General features: G+C 43.5%; 2 protein-coding genes across 2 annotated transcripts; both read right to left on the reverse strand.

Annotated features, from left to right (window-relative positions):
- Nucleotides 1-540: 540 nt before the first annotated feature.
- On the reverse strand, nt 541-2,823 carry six1a (SIX homeobox 1a). The gene is made up of 2 exons (XM_080784554.1): nt 2,021-2,823; nt 541-1,240 (listed from the first exon to the last, which is right to left on the reverse strand). The coding sequence occupies exons 1-2, from the start codon at nt 2,578-2,580 to the stop codon at nt 946-948; spliced, it is 855 nt and encodes a 284-aa protein (XP_080640680.1). The 5' UTR covers nt 2,581-2,823; the 3' UTR covers nt 541-945.
- A 6,314-nt stretch (nt 2,824-9,137) lies between these two features.
- Nucleotides 9,138-16,117, reverse strand: six4a (SIX homeobox 4a). Its single transcript, XM_080784545.1, has 3 exons — nt 15,257-16,117; nt 12,951-13,618; nt 9,138-11,620 (listed from the first exon to the last, which is right to left on the reverse strand). Exons 1-3 carry the CDS (start codon nt 15,982-15,984, stop codon nt 11,049-11,051), a joined length of 1,968 nt encoding a protein of 655 aa, XP_080640671.1. The 5' UTR covers nt 15,985-16,117; the 3' UTR covers nt 9,138-11,048.
- Nucleotides 16,118-16,981: the final 864 nt, after the last annotated feature.

Raw genomic sequence — 16,981 nt, forward strand, 5'->3', positions numbered from 1 at the left:
ATCAGGCATCCATAAATGTAGGCCTATACTTTATTAAATTATTTATTTAAACTATTCTTCATTAGGCCTATATGTTTCTCAAGAATTAAAGAGCTCGGATAGCATAGGTCAGCATTGTATTTGATGTGTGTGTGTGTGTGTGTGTGTGTGTGTCATGTGTGATCTGTGATGGATTACGATATAGCCTGCCCTAAACCATAGGCCTGTCTAATTATTTTATATGCATTAACTCTAAGCAAACAGCAAATCAACGAGAAGATCAATAATTGAACGGACCAAGCTTACAATTCTGTCAATCGAAATATTTCCGTTTCCCCCAGAGTTGGGTTTATGAATAGGCCTAATTCATAATTAGCGATGGTGATTGTAATAAATATCCCGTGCACCCGACGCCGTGATATTTCCTTTTTCTTTTATTTTTTCCGTTTAGTTTGTATAGGTCTGGTGGGCAGGGCTTGAAGCCTACATTCATAAATCTGCTTTATTCTCTCCTCTGCAGTAAATGGATAGCCTATACAAATAACACACGTAAGACAAATGTATAGCTTTTGTTTTATTGGAAACTGTTTATAATGACTCTAAAGTAAACCTTGCCTCTTAGTTTCCATAGCCGGAAGTTGCTATAAATTTTTTATCTTAACAAAATATCATAAATTAAGCAAATGGGCAGTCCAGTTAAGTGTTTCGTTGAGTTCAGAGTTTCATAAGGGAAGGTGGGGCGGTTGTATTTTCACGGGAAGGAAGGTGGGTCAGAGTGAACCTCCTATAGACAGCTATAGGATAGGTTAAGCGCTTAAAAAGAAATTGTGTTATAATTTCTATCCGAATTTAACGACAGACAAGTCAGTCTATAATAAGGTACCATAGTGTTATTTCATATATGTAGTCAATCTGATACAGTTATCAGTCTCTGGGGGGGTGGTGGGGGGTATAACCGAGAAGCCTTTAAGAACCTAGATCCACAAGACTGGATGTTAGAGGTCCCAGCAACGAGTCCTGCAGTTGGTGCGGGTGTCCATGCATTCCGTGCACCGACTGTGGGGCGCCCAGGCCCGACATGGGGTAAGACGAGGCGCCGGGGTGACTCATGTTTCCCTGGAGCAAAAGCACAGAGTTCTGATCGGGACTTTGCGGAGGGGAGAACTCATCCTCCGAGCTTGACATGAGCGACTTGCCTCCGTCGAGGGGAGACAACTGGTTCTGTTTGTTGTTGCCAGAGTTGTTGTTTTCGCTGTTCTCCCTGGCGAGGGGAAACGATTATAGAAACAACAAACAATTAGATAAACGTTTAAACCTTTAAATGTCCCCCCCATAGCCTACATCAGTGACTTCGGTGAATTCGAAATAGGCCTATAACATTTTAAATGTAACAAAAAACAACACAAAGATAATCATATTGTATAATAACAAGCGAGCGTGCTCTCGTATAATAATAACAAATAGAATGAGAGATTATTGCTTAAAAATATTCGTACAATTCGTAAAATGTGTCATTTTATAAAGGAGTTGTGGATCACACAGCCTTTATAAAATCTGTTGCGTTCAGATAATTAATTGTGACCCAGCCATAATGTTATTATTTCTTCCAATGTAACCTAATTTAACCTTTAATATTATAGGCCTATACGTAACATGTCAATCTATTCAGCCTGCAGTGTCATGAAATTGATATGGCCAATGGCCAAATTGTGGCTACATGGATTAGGCTAGAAATTAAACATTTTAAGTGATTGATTTATTTTAAGATGCTATATATGCTTTTTATCTTCATACATTTTGAATTAGCCTTTAGCTAATTCAGCTTAGGTAAAGGCTGATCAGAAATCCTTTAGCAATATTTGTCAACAGTATTATAGTGCATGCGGTGTTTACGGTTTATTTACTGAAATCAGTTAAGAAGACCTTTTTTAGGGATATAATTCCATCATTATTAAATAATATCGATTTCACAATTTACACGATAGGCCTGTCCGATTTGAGATCACTTAGAAACAATCATTTGACACACATAGTAGCCTACCTCTCTTTAGCTTCTGCGGCTCTGTCTCTCTGGCGTCTGTTTTTGAACCAGTTGCTGACCTGCGTAGTGGTCAATCCCGTGGCCTCGGCTAGCTCTCTCTTTTCCCGTGGGGATGGATATGGATTGTGCGTGTACCATTCTCTCAGAACACCCCTGGACTTCTCCTTAAAGCAGTAGCTGGTCTCCTCGCCGTCCCATATCGTGCGAGGCAACGGGAATTTCCTCCGTACCCTGTATTTCCCCACGGCTCCAAGTGGCCGGCCGCGCAGTTTCTCGGCTTCCACGTAGTGCGCCTTCAGCCACAGCTGTTGGAGCTTCGGGTGGTTGTGCGGCGAAAACTGGTGACTCTCCAGTATCTTGTAGAGCTCTCTGAAGTTCCCCCGGTGGAACGCCACCACCGCCTTGGCTTTGAGGACGCTTTCGTTCTTGTGAAGGTGGTCGCACGCCGGCAGTGACCACAGGAAGCGGCCGAGTCTCTCCAGGTTTCCTCCCTGTTGCAGCACCTCGCAAACGCAGGCCACTTGCTCCTGAGTAAACCCGAACGACGGCAGTATGGACATGATGTATGATCTCACTCCTCCGCCCCGGCGATGGTATCCCAAATGATGCCTGATGGACTTTCTCGAATCTTCACGGGGTTTGTTGTTGTGCTCCGGGACACGGCGCAATCCGTCCGTGCAATATCCACTCCACCCCTGATGCGCACGGGAGATTCGGATGTTGATTGTTGGGACAATTTGTTCCTGTTGGAGATATGTCAGGCTTAAAGGGAGCCTGTGCGATTCGTTGATTGGCTCTCCCTCTGCCCTATACCCTGGCAGCCGAGCACAACTGAGTTTGCAGCTCCGTTTCCTCCCTAGAGGGAGTACGTCAGGGGCTGAAATAGGAGCGCTCCCACCCCCAAACCCTCTCCACGTAGCCGGGGGTGCAGAGGAACACCTAAATGGTAATCAATTATTACAGAACTCTTAAAGGCTTTTTTTTAATTGATTTTTTTAGCGTAGGCCTATTCTGATATTTAAATAAATGTCCAATATAGACTACCATTCACGGCTGTCTGTATGCATACATTATCAATTATCATCGTCAACGCCCACAGTGTTAATCACATGCAGATTGCACATGGGCTATAGGTGTATATGTGTATCTCTCATTTCATAGACTATTAATTATGAAGTAGTTTACTTTATGAGGTGTTATAATTTAATTACTTCCTATAACGGTTAGGCCTACACGTGCCATTCAGGGTTCCATAGGAAGGACTTATACCTGCCTGAAAAATGCTGGCCAACTCCAGTATAGAACTTACCTATAGAGAGAGAGAGAGAGATATAGAGAGAGAATATGTATTTGTACATAAATGGTTTTATCTTGATTGTTTTGTTCCACTTTTGCTTTGGCAATGTAGGCCTATATATGTTTTCTCATGCCAATAAAGATCCTTTGAATTGAATTGAGAGAGAGAGAGAGAGAGAGAGAGAGAGAGAGAGAGAGATAGCGCGCGAGAGAGAGAGAGAGAGAGAGAGAGAGAGTGTGCGCGTAGGTGTGTGCGCGCACGTGTGCGTGGGCGCCATGTCTTCATCTGCTGGTTGGGATTGGCCTATTATTTCGGCTATATATTCGGAGCCGAGAGAAAGAGAAAGTCTATATAAGTAGAATATAAACATTCTATGTTCTTCCCATCATTTACACTATATGTGTCTATTGCACCATTTGTGTATTAGCAAAATAACCATTATGTCTATAAATGTTCAGCTGTAGGCCCTATAGGCGAATTATTTTGCACATCCACATCCATATTTTCCTCGTTCTCGTTAGTCTAAAAGGAAATTAATAATAAAATAATTAGGAATAGCTCATTAATAACATAGAACACGGTGTGCCTGCACTCTATGCACAGTAGCTACAATCCTCAACTGATTGAGCTCTGAGTGTATAACCATGGTCCCAAAATGGGCATGTCCGTTTAGGGCCATTATGCACTCGGATATATAGACCTATATGTGCACTGTTTATTTTATATGTAGGCCTATACCCGCTGTTTTGTTTATTTTATATGTATACCTGCGGGTTTGTTTATTTTATATACCCATCACCAATTAGACATCAGAAGTTTAGAATTCACGTGGCCCCTACATTTATATTTCAGGGCACTCGCGGCTTAGATGGGCACCGTACTGTCTCGAATGTTTTGTGTGGGTGAAACACAAAACCAATCCATTAGTAAATGAGTTGTGTGTGTCAGTGGTTCTTGGGCGTCGAGTTGTGTTTTGAGGCATAGATCACGTTTCCTTATCTTCACCCGGATTTGCAACTCGATTCCCATGCAATATGTAAAGGAACAGGGTTAAGCCCAGAAAATATTATTTACTGAAAATTATCTGAAAGCGTTTTAATGGTTGACCTGCATGCAGCCTATAAATATGCTATTTTGATTTTCTTTTCACGGGTTATGATGTTCAATGGAGGAGCACTGGTTATTTCTAACCGCCGTTTTGTGACTTCAGACACCTGTAAAAACAACGAGTTGGCTATATTCAAGTTGAAATCAGAGTCAGTCACCTCTGGACAATTCTGATATGTGCATGCTGTGGGTGTGTGTGTGTGTGTGTGTGTGTGTGTGTGTGTGTGTGTGTGTAGGCCTATATTTGTTATTTAGTCTACTCTACCAGGAAAAAGGAGGGAGGCCTAGCCCAAGTAAAAAGGAAATAGATAAAAATCTCGTAAAATATCAGTAAAGCCAAAAAAACTGGATGATGTTTTCAATTGAGTTTATAATAAGTCAGGGAAAATTAAATCATTTAAAGAAGTGGCCATTCCTTAGCGTTTCACCATTATTTCATGTTTGGGAATTGGCAGCTAAGCTGTGTGACTTCATGGAGTTACATTTGCATAAGAATTTATGGAGCTGCTTTTTACATAAATATTGCAGACTATAGTCTATAGCGGCTATACCTATAGGCCTATACGCATTTCTGCTTAAATTGATTGACTGCGGTTCGCTATGCGTATAATGTGCATGCTCACATAAATGTTATAGTCAATATAAGCTGTATTTCGGCAGAAGTATGCCTATAGGCTACATCGTTTATTTGAATGTATTGGTATTTGGTGGACACTATTCACACGAACTGCGCTTCTATGGCCAAGTCTCTCTCTCTCTCTCTCTCTCTCTCTCTCTCTCTCTCTCTCTCTCTCTCCCCCCCCCCTCCCTCTCTCGGTTCTCTAAACCTCAATGTTTCAGCAAATGAGCTGTCTGATGAGCGGGTCTCGGGTTTCTCTAATATCTCTACCACATTGCACTGCGCCTCCTCCTTTAACCCGAGAAGCCAGGGGACGTGGCTGGAGCTCAGGTCGTGATTATTTCAAGATGTTGGTCTCCCCTTCACTCTGCCCCCGGGCAACGATGACGAGTGGCGTGGCGACAACGCTCTGCAACTGCACACAACTCGCAGAGAGGAGGGGTGGGGGGGGGGGGGGGGGAGGAGAGAAAAGATAGACTCAAAAACACCTGAAAACACTTCATAAAAATGTCACCATCGAAAAGACTATGTTTGCCATTGGTGGGTTAGGGTTTACTTAAAAAGAAGAAGGGAAGAAAAAAGAAAGAAGGAAAAAAAAAGAAATTAGAGAAAATATATGTGAAAGTCAACCAAGGGTGGGCCGGCTGGAACTTGGCTATAGCAGATGGTTTTCGCTATATCTAAATCAAAAGTGCTATTTCAGCTGTGCGCTGAAACAATGCCGATACTGTTTAAATTGACAAAAAAATGTCCCGCGGCTTTCCTTTGGATTTCTGGACTTTGGCGAAACTCATGCTAATAATGTTACCAAGGACAAAATAATAAAGAGGTAACTGAGAAACAATTTTAATAAATAAATTAGATAATTAATTGTTAGTTAGTTAGTTAGGCTATATTAATTGATTTTTAATGTTGTTATATCAATGTCCAAAATGGTTGATAGCCTGCAGGCTATATATCTTAATTACCTATACACATTAATTAACTGAGATTAATAATTGTCAGTCACTCACAGGGCCTATACAGGCCTTTTGCCTAATTTTAATTGCTTATCCGAAAGGTGCTTTTAATGTAGGCGGGAGTAAAAAGGGGTTTAGGTCTTGTCCTATAGCTACCGGCAAAAAGCCACTGAAAAACTCTTCTCCTTCTCTCAAAACAAAACACAACTGTTGACATGAGTGAGTTAAATGAAATTGGAGCTGCAATTATCAGCTTAACAGAGTTTCCTGTCATGTTGGAAAATTAGGCCTCGTACAAGTGCGCTGGGGTCACCCCCCATCAAAATCATTACGCATTTCCTCAGAGGACCACCTCTACACATATGCAATTATGGCCTCGGTTTTTACAGTTGTCTTTTTTTGTAAACATGCCTGCAGGCGCATGGAACTATTTGTAGTATAGGAAAATTATTTTTGCTCTGTGGCCGAAATAAGTAAACAACCCCAAGCCACCAAACAATTTAATAAACAAAAACAAATCCTACAGCCTACAGGCTTCTCCTTGTGTGCCTGTCGGCAGGGAGGGGGCGCCAGGATATTAGTATTAGCAACGTCATGATGTCATGATAATATGACGAGCCGCATCAAAACACAGCCTGCCTAACATGAAAAACTCGTGAAATTATAGCCCACGTGTAGTAGGTCTATTATATACCATACTTTTAATCGAAAGGTAAGTTCGACATAATTAAATGAACTTTCGTGTTGATGGCAGTGGAACTATAAGCTTTTCAATGGTCATCATATGTTATGAGCTGTAGGCCGCATTGCTCCTGTTACAAAGTGGTGTGTTTCTCCCTGGGAAATACCATTTGACCAGTGCGGTGTGGACATGATGCAGCCTTCCAGCTGGTGCCTCTCTCTCTCCTATCCCATTTCATGCATGTGTGTGTGTGTGTGTGTGTGTGTGTGTGTGTGTGTGTGCTGCAGCACACGTGCACACAAACAGTAAAACATGCATAGAGGGTAGCTCCAGTCCAACATGGGCTTAGAACATTATCCCACATATGGTAAACGTTGTCCTTATTGTCCAGAACCAAGTAGTGAATCGCAGTGGGTCACACCTTATACCCTTCCCATCCTAGATGATGGACTGGACATGTGCAGCACAGTAGATTTTTCCTGCCCAACAACAACTCAATTATCTGAGGTCGAGGTGGAAAGGAAAAAAACTGTATATTTCTGAAACCGCTGTACAAATCAATTTCTATTTTTACTATTCAAAGTTAAATCCATCTGTAACTCTGCAGTGTACAAATATAACCAGCTGCATTTGTACTCTCAAAGTTAAAGGAACACTGAGGATTTTACTATTGACACTGAGAATGCCTCACCCTGCGTGTGTATTATGGGGCGACTAGTGGTGGGTCTATGTGAGCCACTCGGTACCCGACGACCCCTGCCCTCTCATTAGTGGGACGTGGAGCAACGGAGTACCGTGCTCCCCAGGTCATGTTACATATGGCTTGCAGTCTGCTGCGCCACATTAAATGTCAGCTTTGAAACCATCCAAAAGATCAGAGGTCAGCGTTTTTAATAAGGCCCGGGTTCTGGGTGGGGGTTCCCTCATTTTTACTGCCTGCCCTGCACGTATGTTTTACGTTGCACGTTTGAAATTGTGGACGAAATGATACATCTACTTGTTCCACTGTTTGGATATGGAAAGACAGCCTTGTAATGTTTTCTTCTCTCTTTTTTCAACCCTTCCCCCCAATTTTGCGATTTGCACAATTTACTTTAAATTCAGATGAATGCACTCAATGCAGCATACGGTACATAAACCCTAACAGATACATTTTAATTCATATACCATGAATAATATTTCTAATAAAACATATATACAGCATAAAAGCTACTTCTGCTTCCTCCACTCCCCCCCACACATCTAATTTATGGGCACAATACACAGGTGGAATTTGGGGGTTTCTGTGCATGGGCCCCTCCCCGTGAGACCAACAGTATATGGGCTCCTGTTGCGAAAGGGACATTGTTCTGGGTTCCAACAAAGCTGTTTTCACCCTCTTCAATATTACAGGAGAAGTTATCCGATACCTAACAATCAGCTAATCCAATGCCCATGGCGACGAGGTCACCTGTGCACAGGTAACTCTATCCTGGTTGCCTGCCTCTCCTGCTAGTCTCTCCCATTTTTTTCTTCTTTCTGTCCTGCACAGTGAGCACAGACAAACACTCTCTGTTTATTTAGGTCACCGTTGGATCACGTAAGGCCTCCGGCCAGGATTCACTTAGAGGGCAACTCTTATACCCCAGTGCAGAGATATTGTTGTGTATGAAATCCCCTGCTGTTCTGCCATTTGTCCAGCTCGCTTCTCCATCGTATCTGTCCTTCCTGGTTTACTTGTTGGGGGGGCTTTAGAGGGAGCCAATATTGGATGGAAATTCATGGACAGTCATTGAGTCCGAAGACTCAGAAAAAGAGTGCACTTAGTAAAATACTGTGTTAATGTAAAAAGTGTAAGTAAGTGAGAATTTTGTGTTAAGACCCAAATGGAGGGGTCAATTTTTACACTGCTCAGAGTTGAATTAACACAGACAATTTTACTGTGCAGGTTCTTTCCAGACAGACACCTGGTGTCTGTGAGTGACAGTGCTTCAGATTCATTCTTCCACATGCTGGAACGGGGGGTCGAGGGAGGACTTGTTCAGCATTAGCCCAGGGAAAAGGCCCTTGGACTGGGGCTGTGGAGAGATGCAGACCCCCCACCCTTAAGAGCTCTACCTCTGGAAATCTCATTGCTGTTTATTTGAATTACAGGGGCTGAGATGAGAAAAGGAGGGCTAATGAACTCCAGGTTTCCAGGCATGTGCAAACGATCACTAGATTTCTGCAGAGAGCAGTTCTAGGCTTGCTGGATTACTGCATGCCGGGTTTTCCCCCATCCTTGCACAGTTTGGCTGCATAAGCCTCTTAAATGTTGGGAAGACGTACAGTATACTTTCATGAATTTAGATGCATTTAAGACATATTGTATGACAAGAGACTGAATGGATTAAGATGTCATTGTGCAGTTTTATCATAGCCAGGCACCATGTGTGGAGAGAAACTTGGGTTGGAGAAGGAATGAAATATGCCAGTTTTATGTTTTTATAAATATAAACTTTTATTGCAGTATGTAGATTTAGAAAAATACATTCACATCATTTCAGATAACAAACGTTTAATTCAAACTAAGATAAAAAAAAACAAAAAAAACAAAAAACATAAACCATCAACAACAATATGTTTTACTATTTGCCCATGGCTCATTTTTGGTATGATATCTGAGCTGAAGATATTTTCCAATGTTATGTTCATCCTATTCATTAACGAGGGTTAGGTCATGAAAACTGTTGAGGGAGAAAAGAAATGCTACCATGTAGACCTGTGTTGCACTGAAAAACGAGCATGTGTATTTCTTGGACATGAGGTCAAAATGCACTATTATTGTCAGTGTAGTTTTCAAACTTCTATTGTAAGAAGCACCAAATGCATATAGACAAATAGGCTTGGTGTTCTCTTGTCTGTCTCTCATCCGACAACTAACAACTGTGCCATTGGTGCCTTTGAAATTGTTATGTGACTGCCAACACAAATCCAAGAGCAATGACAGAACTTACATTCAAGTTATAATTTAGAACTAAAGTACAAGGCACTAGGTTCCAGAACATTGTGATGTCATGCACAGGGACATTGCTGGAATCCCCTCTGTTTATAGGACCATGAAGTACACACACGCACACACACACACACACACACACACACACACACACACACACACACACACACACACACACACACACACATACAGTCACACACACACACACACATACAGTCGCACACACACGTGTGCATGTGTGTGCGTGCGTGCGTGAGTGAGCACTTGTGTTTTCACTGTGAGCTCACTTCTATCCCTGTTACCCCATATGTTTGCATCTGACATTGTATAAAAATATCCTTTGTGTTCATGGGCGTTTCGACAAACACGTGAAAATGAAACATGATCTACTGTAGCATTGTCACATACTGCAGCAGGATTATAAGCAATGTAGGATGAATGTGTGAAAAGACAGCATGACTTTGTTCATTTTCCTTGGTCTCACTACTTCCTAGTTATATATCAGCTCAACATTCATCAAGTGAAATAGTGTACATTTGTGGAGGTTTGCCCCCCTGCTAGCCCTGTCAAAATCAACGCTGTTTGAAACAATTTAATGTTGTAATATTGTTATTGGTAGTGCAAACACCAATTCAGAGAATTGCCATCTGACATTCTATAGTACATAGCAGAAAGGCACGTTCATTTAAACCCAAAGTCCCATTAACAGTACCCAATCTATAGCTCATTTGATATATAGTGTGGATAGAGGGTTTAGTAATGACTTGAGAAGCATTCAGAGAATTGTGCCTGCTGCTGACGGACAGCTTTTGCATAAATCAGCAACCTTCTATGTCTAATGAGAGAGCGATTGCTGTACGTGTGTGCAGTCCTGCAATAAAGCTATAGTGGTTTAAGTGGCCATTTTCACAGCCACACGTTCCATCTTCCCCCTGCTGAATGACCTTTTTGGTTCGACCCAGATGACGCATTTAGTTTGGAGGAACATCCTGGTCACATGACTTGGGGCATTCCAACACCTGCCTCTGTGGATCAAATCCACTCAACAGGAAGTAGCAGGTGTTGTCTATAAAAATGCACATTTAAACATGGCTCAAATGCATACAGGGACCTCTTCTATTTGCACGTAACAGTTGTAAATGTTTTAAGTAGAATTTGGTTTATGACAAATTGATAGCGACAAGCAAAAAAATAAAGACTTGTATCTGGACAGAGTGCATTGTAAAGGTCAAATGAACACAACGTTTGCAAATAATTTAACATTTAGAAGAAATGAATGGTAAAAAAAACACAACAACACACGCACACACACACGCACGCACACACACACACACGCGAGTAAAAATATTCACCATATCGCTGCTTGGGAGGACATGAGTGCTTGTAAAAGTTAAAGATCGTCCATGTCCTCATCCATCTGCACTGTCTGTAGTTTGGCCAGCTCCTTTCCTTCTACAGCCTCCATCTCCCCACACATCGCCCGCACCATCTCATTCACCCCGCCCGAGCTAGAGCCATCCACCTTGTCCTCTGACATGCTCAGGTAGCCGCTGTTCATACTGGGACCCAGCAGGTGTGCGGAGGGGGCTGACTGGGCCCCGTGGCCACTGAGATACTCTGTGGACTGGATACGATGGCCGTTTGGGTCTGTGTGGGCCATCAGGGGCGTGCTGACAGTGAGGGTGGTGTAGACCTCCGGCTCGGGGCTAGACGAGCTGATGGTAGCCACGTCGGAACCAGAGGCGGGGCCGTGGCTGGAGGGGACCTCTTCTGAGCTGGAGGTGTAGCTGATGTGGCTGCCGGGGTCCAGGTGGAGCCCGTGATGATATGAGGAGTAGATGCCCCCATCCATGGGCTCCTTCTTGACACTCCCCATGCTGTAGAGGACTGTGCTGTGGTGCATTGTCATCTTGTCCTGCTGCTGGAACGAGCTGACTGCTACGTTGTTTAATGGCATGGTACCTGAGAGAACACAACAGGGTGAGTCAAAATGTACATCTCAAACTCAATTCACATCCCTGTAGTGTATACATTTTTTTTTATTAACACATTGACTCCCATGGGAAACGATAAACATTGTTTCCCTGCTGCAGTTTTTCACTAACCTCATCGCGATTATACCTCCATTTCATGAAAATAGTTCCATCGTTTGAGTCGAAAAATATTCCACCACCGCGATCCGAAACAACAACGGGGAACAGAGCTGCAGCCATTACGCACCATAGACTTTGCATTATGTCTCTATTTCGCAGAAGCCCTGAGAACCGAGCGTCAGTGTTTTTTTACAGTCACGTGATCCAAACGCGTGACATCACAGGGTTGTCCGACAGAAACCATGTATGTCTTAAAAGTTAGCAAAAAAACGCTGAATTAAACATAAAACAAAAGTCGGGTTTAGCATGTTCCGCATGGAGAGACAATGGGAAAAAAGTTGGGTTTAGCGTGTTCCGCAGGGAAATTGTTAATTTCTATCAGTGCTGCACAGCCACCTAGAATAGAAGGGTCCAATTTCTTACACCTTCAGAGTTAAATGAATGCTCAGGAGTTTACCCCACACATGCTCCAAGTACAGCAGAATCTCTGCTATGTGTCTCATACACTTCATGCTTTTTAGGCCTGGCCCTGTTGCACCCCAGAAGACTGATGTAAAAGCAAAACAAAGGGAAAAAAGTGCTTATTTTCTTTTTTCTGTTTTCCCTTATTATTCATCCTGGTGTAGATTTTCTGCTTCATGTCAGAGTAAGTGGTGTAATGGCTCCTTTCTTGTTAGTGCATTTCTTGGCTCTCTGATTGCCTGAAACGTATTCCCTCTCTTCCCTGCTGTGGAGATCAAGAGTGTAATGATGATGAGTGATGCTGACTTCAGAACCTGTGCTCTATTCATCTCTTGAGTTTGCAGAGGACCACAAAATTGTATGTGTGTGCGTGTGTGTGTGAGAGAGCTGTGTGTATGTGTGTGTGTGTGTGTGTTCGTGCATGCAGTGTGCACACATGTGTATACATGTCTGCGTATAGCCTTTTATTTCTCTGTGTTATGTGCAGTATATCACTCCTTTGAGCTAATGCTCAAACACAGATATTTTACAGGGGTACAGGTCACTGGTATTCTAAATGTCTCGTTAAAGTATCCGCATAAACCATAATAAAAAATGTGGGAACAAACTGTTCAATCTTACAACATGCAGCAAAGAAAATGGGGGCAGGACAACACAGAGGAAGAAGTCGATTAACCTTGTTGACCTTGTTGGTTCCTGTTGAGCAAAACTAGCATCTTGGTGAACCTATACCGTACCTTGCGTTGACGAAGAGGAGGCAGAGAGCTGCAGGGAAGGCAGACCCACGTTGTTGCCGAGTAGTGAGCTCCCATCACCATCTCCACTGGGTACCTGGACCAGGCTATAGCCGCCCAGCTGCAGCGTCCCCGACGGCGAGCTGAACGTCAGCACAGAGGAGCCGCCATTTTGGCCAGCAATGCTGTGCACCCCCTCCAACTTCACCTCCGCCCCATTCACACAGCCAGAGTAGTACTGCAGGCCTGAGTCCTCAGCAGAACTGCCCAGTCCCTTCTCCTGTCCTTGCTGCATCATGTCCACCCCAGAGCCCCCCAGCAGGATTCCCCCTGATGACCTCAGAGGGTTAAAGGCCAGGGGCTGGATGCCCAAATTCAACCCGTTGAAGAGGATGTTGCTAGGGGCCTGAAGGTACGACGAGCCACCGTTGTGGAAGACAGTTGAGGTGTTACTGGTCACTAGGCTTCCATTGTAGAGCCCCCCGCCGTTGGATCCAGGAGGCATCTTGATGTCCCCGATCTGCTGGATGATCACCCCACTGTCCAGATGCCCCGTCTGAAGGCTCCCATGGGTTATCGTCCCATCAGAGGAGTTGGAGAGGGGACGAGGAGACAACTCCTCCTGCCCTTTGCTAGACTCATCCTCTGTACTGTGGTTCCCATCTGATTCACTGTGAAAATCAATTTGACAGAATGTGAGATGCTGTGAAATAGAACAAGTAGCCCCACACACTAGCCTTTGTGATTAGGTCATATTCTGGAAGCAGAGGTCAAATATTGCGTGTAATTAGATACCATAAATCACATTTCTTCCAAATCGTTCCTTTAATAATTAAATGTATTTTCAACAAATTAAAGATTGAATTCTGTCCCCAAATTGTGAAAATTGAATCTGCTATAAAACTTTTTTTTCTCCTTTTTACATCAGGTGTGCGTTATTCCACAGCATGGCTAGCAGTAGTTTGTGTATGTGTTGACCTGTTACCCCATGCTGAGCCCTCCCTCTGTTCATGGGAGGCCGCACTGAAAACAACCGGCCAACAACAGCGGACGAGCGACCATTTGGCGCAATAAATTCCGGCTGGCGTGACAAATGCCAGCAGTGCTGGTGTGACAACTGACAACGCAAATGGCCAAAGCACGTTTTCCTGTGCTAATTAATACAGTATAGTTTAAAACTATATTTGTCTTATGGCTATTGTAGGCTATAGCCTACTATACAAAGCTGTAAATGCATTAGACTACTAGCGATGAACGTCGACAGCTAACCCTCGGTTTCAAGAGTGATTCAAACAGCTGCATTTGCCCCTTTCTTCAGCCCTCTCGCGGTATAGGAATAGAAAATAAACCCTGCATGGGTTGAAGCTATAGGCCTACTAGACAAACATATTAGCCTACTCCAGTTGTCTTTTTTCTTCTCTTTCTTTCTTTTTTCATTTCTTTTAAAAACAATCGTAGTTCATCATTCTTTTGTCAAAGCAATAGGCCTAAGCGTTTCGGACAAATAATGTGTTTTTGTTTGTGTGAGGAGAGAGAGAGAGAGCGAGAGAGAGAGAGAGAGAGAGAGAGGTCACCTCCACCAGGTGCACGTGAGCTTTGTTCACAAAGAAGGAACATGAAAGGAGACAAGGATTATCAAATGCACCTCTGAAAGGGGCTTTTGAAATCCTTCATTGGATCTAACACAAAAAAGGTCTGGACTATAGATGATTTATGTGCCATGCGCACAAAACACACACACACACACACACACACACACACACACACACAACACACACACACACACACACTAGACGACGCACGCGCACACATACTGTAATAATATAATAATTACTCTATAATTGCTCAAATCAGTTTTCTTGAAAAATAAATCACAATAATGTGTATATTACACTGTAGGCCTACGTTATTTTGTTTGGTTTCCATGCCCTTAGGACTAACGCACTTGAAACCCGATCTGAATGGCAACCGCTTCATATTTCAAAACATTAAAAGCGTGCTCCTATAAGCCTTTTTACGCACACCTTTAATTCAAATATTATCAACTGTTAATCATTAACGCTGTCAAGTCACATTTCAAGTAGGTTAACTCGACGGGATATTATGAAAATGAAAGCATAGTGGCAGAGTAGAGCCATTTACTACCCTGACCAAACCAGCTTAATGTAAAATCGTTCAAACGATTCCTGGCAAAAATGCAAATAAATAAATAATAAAAAATAATAATAAGACGAACGCTGCATTTCAATGCGCCTTTTACGCACACAAATCCAAGGAGGAAAGTTTAAGTTGCGACCCTCTCGCCTCACCTTTTCGATTGTGCTTCGGACGGGTTTCTGTCCCTCTGTCTCCGGTTTTTAAACCAGTTGCTGACCTGGGTCAATGAGAGTCCTGTGATCTTAGCGAGGTTTCTTTTCTCAGCCGGCGAGGGGTATCTATTCTGTTTGTACAGATCCTTCAGCGCGTTCCGGGACCTCTCTTTGAAACAATACACCGTCTCCTCGCCGTCCCAGATAGTCCGCGGGAGAGGGTACTTTCTCCGCAGTCGGTACTTGTCCACGGCGCCCAGGGGTCTCCCCCGCGCCTTTTCCGCCTCGGTGTAGCGCGCCTTGTACCAGAGCTCCTGTAGCGACGGGTGGTTGGACGGACTGAAGCTGTGGTTCTCCAGAATACTGTACAGCTCCTGATACCGAGCCTGGTGGAAAGCCACCAGAGCCTGGGCTTTCAGGATGCTTTCGTTGCCTCGTAGAAGGTCACTTTGTGGCAAGGACCATAAAAACCTGGCCAACCGGTCCACATTGCCTCCCTGCTGCAGCGCCTCGCAGACGCACGCCACTTGCTCCGGGGAGAATGCCAGCGAGGAGGTCGCGCTCACCAGTAGCTCAGTGTGGACCGCGTCGGAAGTTGCGCGCTCCATAGACGACAACTCCGCGGTGTCCAGCGCCAGAAGCCTGCTGATGCACTCCCTCTTGTCCGTCTTCACATTTTCCTTCTTGATGCCTATTGCTGTCGTGACTTCTCCATGAGCAGAAGACATTTTTTCAAGCCTTCCTGGTAAGTCACTCCTCCCTGGTTTCGGCAAGCCTTTTGGCCGATCAGGTTACCCCCTCGCCATGCGAACGCGATCGAATATCTGACAGCAGCTGTAAGTAGATAGCTCTCCCCTTTCGTTCCAACGTGACTTTTACTCTGCGGGAAGGGAACTGTGGCACGGAGACACTGGGGTCTGTCTGCAGGAGAGCTACGCCATTGGTCGCGGAGGCTCCACATGGGAGGAGCAAGCGCGATTCTGTTTGGCTTCCAGCTGTCAATCATATAACCTGCCGTATATTTTATTGGCTCACCTGTGCAAGGTGAGTGCTTTTAGGATCCTGGGAACGGGATATCCTTATTGTCCAGGAGCTCAGCCAAAAGTGACACATATATGATATATGTGTATGCAACAATGCATGAGTTTTTAGGGGGAAATCAGTCAATGTAAAAAAACAAATTAATTCGCCATATATTAAAAAATATATATCCTGACAACTTGTAATTTAACCACTGAATTCAATTCAGGAGGTCATATAGTCATTCCTTTGATGTTGTCGTCGGCGGAACACAGAAGCCATGAAGGAGCCGTTTAATGTGAAACCCCTCCCCCTTAACACTCACTACTTTCCTATTATAGCTCATACTTGCTACAAACTTCAACCTCTACTCCTTTTCAGCTTCTTGACGGTTAAAATGATATGTTGATTAAAAATGACCCTGAGAAATGACACTTTTCATGTTCATGTAAACATGAAAAACCCTTTGCCTTTATTTTGACCACTTTTCTTTTTACATTTCACTCAATCACAGCAAGTTTTAGAATAGCCCATTGAATCAAACAATTCCGATTAATTGAATACACTGTCAGGACAGGACATGAGGACAATGGACACAATTACCGTAAGCCCATATATAAGGGCTATTTATGTTATCATTTTCGCATGCATCATTGTCGTACCACTACCATAGCCTACTGTAGGACTACTATTAGCAAACTGTTA

This window comes from Protomyctophum bolini, assembly GCF_963924005.1.
Source record: "Protomyctophum bolini genome assembly, chromosome: 15".
In the NCBI taxonomy this organism is placed as follows: domain Eukaryota; kingdom Metazoa; phylum Chordata; class Actinopteri; order Myctophiformes; family Myctophidae; genus Protomyctophum; species Protomyctophum bolini.

Excerpts from the sequence above, each read along its gene's own strand:
- six1a (XM_080784554.1), bottom strand. The coding sequence starts at position 2,580 with ATGTCCATACTGCCGTCGTTCGGGTTTACTCAGGAGCAAGTGGCCTGC. Across the intron at positions 1,241-2,020 it reads GCCGCAGAAGCTAAAGAGAG|GGAGAACAGCGAAAACAACA; the intron begins GTAGGCTACTAT and ends TCCCCTCGCCAG.
- six4a (XM_080784545.1), bottom strand. The coding sequence starts at position 15,984 with ATGTCTTCTGCTCATGGAGAAGTCACGACAGCAATAGGCATCAAGAAG. Across the intron at positions 13,619-15,256 it reads TCCGAAGCACAATCGAAAAG|TGAATCAGATGGGAACCACA; the intron begins GTGAGGCGAGAG and ends TGATTTTCACAG. Across the intron at positions 11,621-12,950 it reads CTCCTCTTCGTCAACGCAAG|GTACCATGCCATTAAACAAC; the intron begins GTACGGTATAGG and ends GTGTTCTCTCAG.